The 3,700-nt window shown below is 34.0% G+C and overlaps 1 protein-coding gene across 2 annotated transcripts; it reads right to left on the reverse strand.

Moving 5' to 3' along the window:
• Positions 1 to 1,105: 1,105 nt before the first annotated feature.
• LOC127105844 (DNA-directed RNA polymerase II subunit RPB7) lies at positions 1,106 to 3,101 on the reverse strand. Of its 2 annotated transcripts, XM_051043054.1 has the most exons (7): positions 2,934 to 3,101; positions 2,523 to 2,665; positions 2,171 to 2,336; positions 2,018 to 2,068; positions 1,693 to 1,758; positions 1,505 to 1,573; positions 1,106 to 1,395 (listed from the first exon to the last, which is right to left on the reverse strand). In XM_051043054.1, the coding sequence occupies exons 2-7, from the start codon at positions 2,636 to 2,638 to the stop codon at positions 1,333 to 1,335; spliced, it is 531 nt and encodes a 176-aa protein (XP_050899011.1). In that variant the 5' UTR covers positions 2,639 to 2,665; positions 2,934 to 3,101; the 3' UTR covers positions 1,106 to 1,332. The 2 variants fall into 2 exon arrangements, with proteins under 2 accessions (XP_050899011.1, XP_050899012.1); XM_051043055.1 differs by lacking the exon at positions 2,934 to 3,101 and having other exon boundaries at positions 2,523 to 2,701.
• Positions 3,102 to 3,700: the final 599 nt, after the last annotated feature.

The following is a 3,700-nucleotide window of genomic DNA, read 5'->3' on the forward strand; positions in this document are numbered from 1 at the left end:
ATCCAACAACCCTATCTCTACCAAACACCTCAACAACCTTTCCAACCTTTCCTCGACGCACCGTTCACACTCATGTCTCCCTTCAACCGTCCCGGTCGCCCATCAATGAGTCAACCACATCCCAACTTCTCTGGCATGGGTCATAAGCTCAACTACGGCGGTACACCATCGATGCATACTGAAGACTATGCCGACTTGTCTGACTACCTCAACAAACTTTCTCTTGTAGTTGGTAGTGACGCTCCTGACCCCTCAGATGCCCAAACACCGGTACCGAATCATTAACGTGGATTAGGACCACGGGTTATGGTAGCTAGAGGATGTGGGACCGGAGGTCGGTTAGGTGATCTCGGTCATCACCATTAGGTTTCTTTATGTAAAGTGTAAACGGCAAATTTTATTAATATCAGTTGGTCTTATATCAAATTTATCTATCACGTATACCATTTACAAAAAAAAATTGCATTTTACACTGAGGCTCCAATTGAATTGGCACCTCCTCTTAAGTCCTACACAGGGGCGCCAATTGGATTGGCTAGGGCACCTGCCATAACCAATCCAATTGGCGCCTCCTTTCAATTTTTAAGAGAAGTCTCCAATTCAATTGGAGACTCCTCCTAAAAGTGGGGGTAGTTTGGAAATATTTTTTGAAACCGGAGATATTTTGGAAATTTCCTTGAAAAAGTGGGTTATTTTCGTAAAAAATTCAATTGTAGTTTCCCTAAAATATGAATAAATGGTGTAAATTAATTTTTATCATTTCATAAGGATCCGAATTCTAGTAAATATAAATACATTGGTATATATTTTCTTTATTCTAAGGTCTTATCTACTTTAGACTGAGGCACCATTCCCTTATCCTAAATATTATTCTATAAAAAATAAAAGAGACTAAAACATAATTATATATTTTACAGGAAACACCCTTACAGTTTTTTTAAAACAAGTTAAATTCCATTAAAATAAAACAAGTGAAATAAATTTTATTTTATCTTTTAAAATTATACTACATTACTAAAAGAAAAACACCCCATGTATTTTTCTTTGCGTCGCATCCCAAAAATTAATTCTGGACCCCAATAGTAACCCAATTTGGAAGCCAAGATTAACTTCAACAAAATGATGACATGAAATTAATTTTCTTTGCAACACAAAGGTATTTGACAAATACAAAACATTACTACACACTAGAATTTGATACATCAACAAAGTAACTATATGTCAACTTGGTAATTTAAGCTATATGGTCACACATACACGCGGTATATGATATTTCAGATGTAAAGTCCATGACATGCAAACTACTCGATAGAAGGGTACAGAAAGTTGCATTTAAACTGTTGTAGGGTCGTTGATCACACCCAAGAAATCATCTTTTATGGTACCTATACAGAACTACAAAATAGAAAGGGGTAATAGGAACAATAATTAGACAAGTAACTTTCATATCCTATTAACAGCATTCATCTACCCAAAGTAAAAGGTGCAATATATGTGGGCTTACAATTTCAGTGGCGTCCACTCTAGTCCCGATTATCTTTAGTCTCACTTCACTATCTTTCTGGATCTTAACCTGTAGAAAAAACAAATGATCAATGCTACAAACATAGAAGAACAAACATGATATTGAACCCCTAAAAAACAAGTTGCTCTCTTCTTCTCCAATGAGAAGGTATTATAAATTATACATACTGATCCATCTGAAGTAGTGTAGTTTGGCATGTCTCCAGACTGGAATTCCATATCATCTGGAATCAACTGAAAGGAGAAAGAAAAAAAAAAGGGCCTCAACAAGACATAAATATGAGAGAATAGTAATAAAGCAAAACAAAAAAGCAAGGAGATACTAAGAATAACTTAAGGCATGTCATGTCTTTTACTACTCTAATGTCGAGAATAATAAATGAGAAACAATTTTAGTGCTGAAAATGAAAAACAAGAATAACAGTATCTTAGGTATAATTGTATAATATGAAGATGATAGAGGCCTTTTCTCAAAGGTTATAAAAGACCTTACATGGTTTGAAACAAAGATTTGAACTGGCCCAGCTTCGGCAAAAAATCCCATCTGCATAAACAGAACTCGTCAATATAATGTAGAGACAAAGCAGAGTTAGACTGCTAGACAAAGCTAAAGAGTAAAATGTAGAGACAAAGGAATTGCATAAACCTTGTTCACCATGGTAACAACAGCTTCTAAGATCTCTCCCTTAAAAGGTCTGAAGACAACACATTGGTACTTAACCGGAAATGTCACAAACCCTGTCCCATCACGAATTATCCCTTTCCCAATGTTTTCAATCCCTGTAACCGCCACCACAAATCCATGTCGACCACTATATAACAGTTGAAAATCCAAAAGTTACATTACTCAAAAAGCCAAAGAGCTTTGCCATGAAATTGGACGAATAAAAGAACCTGCTTATCTAGCAATAGTATTGCATAAAATTGTTTATGAAATATTGTACACTAATAACTGCATATCTTCAGTTTTGTTTAAAATGACCTTAAAAATGAATCACCTGCAAGTGCCTTCGACGTCTTTCATCAGCTTGGAAACAAGATTTTCGCGAAGGTTACGACCAAAGTAGCGAGGGTGCAGTTGCATGTTTCGTTCCAGCACTATGTGGAAAAACATTTTCTTATTTCTCCCTTTTCACCCAATCTAAACAGTTACCCCGGGCACAACAACACAAAAAGTAAGAGTGGATTCAAAAAACACCATAAAAACAGTAAAACCCATATATTAAAACGGAAATCTATGCAGTAGCAAAGCAAGAACTATGAATGGGTGGAGGGTCTAAGGGAGAAAGGAAGGCACAAAATTCAAGGTGAGTGGGTGGAGGGTCAACTAGGGTTCCTTAATTACTGCTTTAATCAAAATCACACAAACCCTAATCTACAAACACAAAATTCAGTAACAAAAATTTCACCTGCGGCGTGGAATGATGGAAGGAGGTGGCAGATTGCGGCAGATGCGGGACGAACAGTGCGACGCCGCGGGCGGTGTCTAAACTTTTTCAGAACAACACACTGTGAAGAAGTGAACGCTCTCTTGTGAGAAGCAAGGAGAGAGAAGAACTAAAGATCTTTTCTATTATTCTGAAAACAAGTTTTTTGTTCACAAATTTTTATATCGCTCATATTTTAATCTCTTCTCTTTCTAAATTTTTTCTATTCTTACATTTTATATATATTTTTAGATTTTGTTTTTGTTGCTAATTTTTTTTCTTTACTATAATATTACACATATTAAGTAATAATTGTTTTCTTAATTACCATCCTATTTTATATGATTTACAAAATGAGAAAATAGGTAATGCACGGACATTGTAATCGTCAATCAATAGCGATCATGCATCCCGTCAAATCAGACAGAAAATTTTAAAATACTGATATAACATAGCAAAATGATATATTCTTATTGAATGGCATCAGTGCATCATCATTAAATCCTTACAAAATTAATTTATATATTTTAAATTTTTTTTTTCTAAAATCGATGTAGTGTCCATTATTTAACATACTTTTATAAAATTTTACAAAAAAAATTTTTATACATAACACCAATTTTAAAAGTAAAAAAATATAATGAGATCAAAAGTTTTTGAGTTTGAAATTAAGATATTAGTTTCGTAAATCAAATAGAATAAGAGATTAAAAATATAGTTGTTTAATTTTTTTTTATTGTTTATTTTTA

Source organism: Lathyrus oleraceus, chromosome 7 (genome assembly GCF_024323335.1).
Source record: "Lathyrus oleraceus cultivar Zhongwan6 chromosome 7, CAAS_Psat_ZW6_1.0, whole genome shotgun sequence".
NCBI classification, from domain to species: domain Eukaryota; kingdom Viridiplantae; phylum Streptophyta; class Magnoliopsida; order Fabales; family Fabaceae; genus Lathyrus; species Lathyrus oleraceus.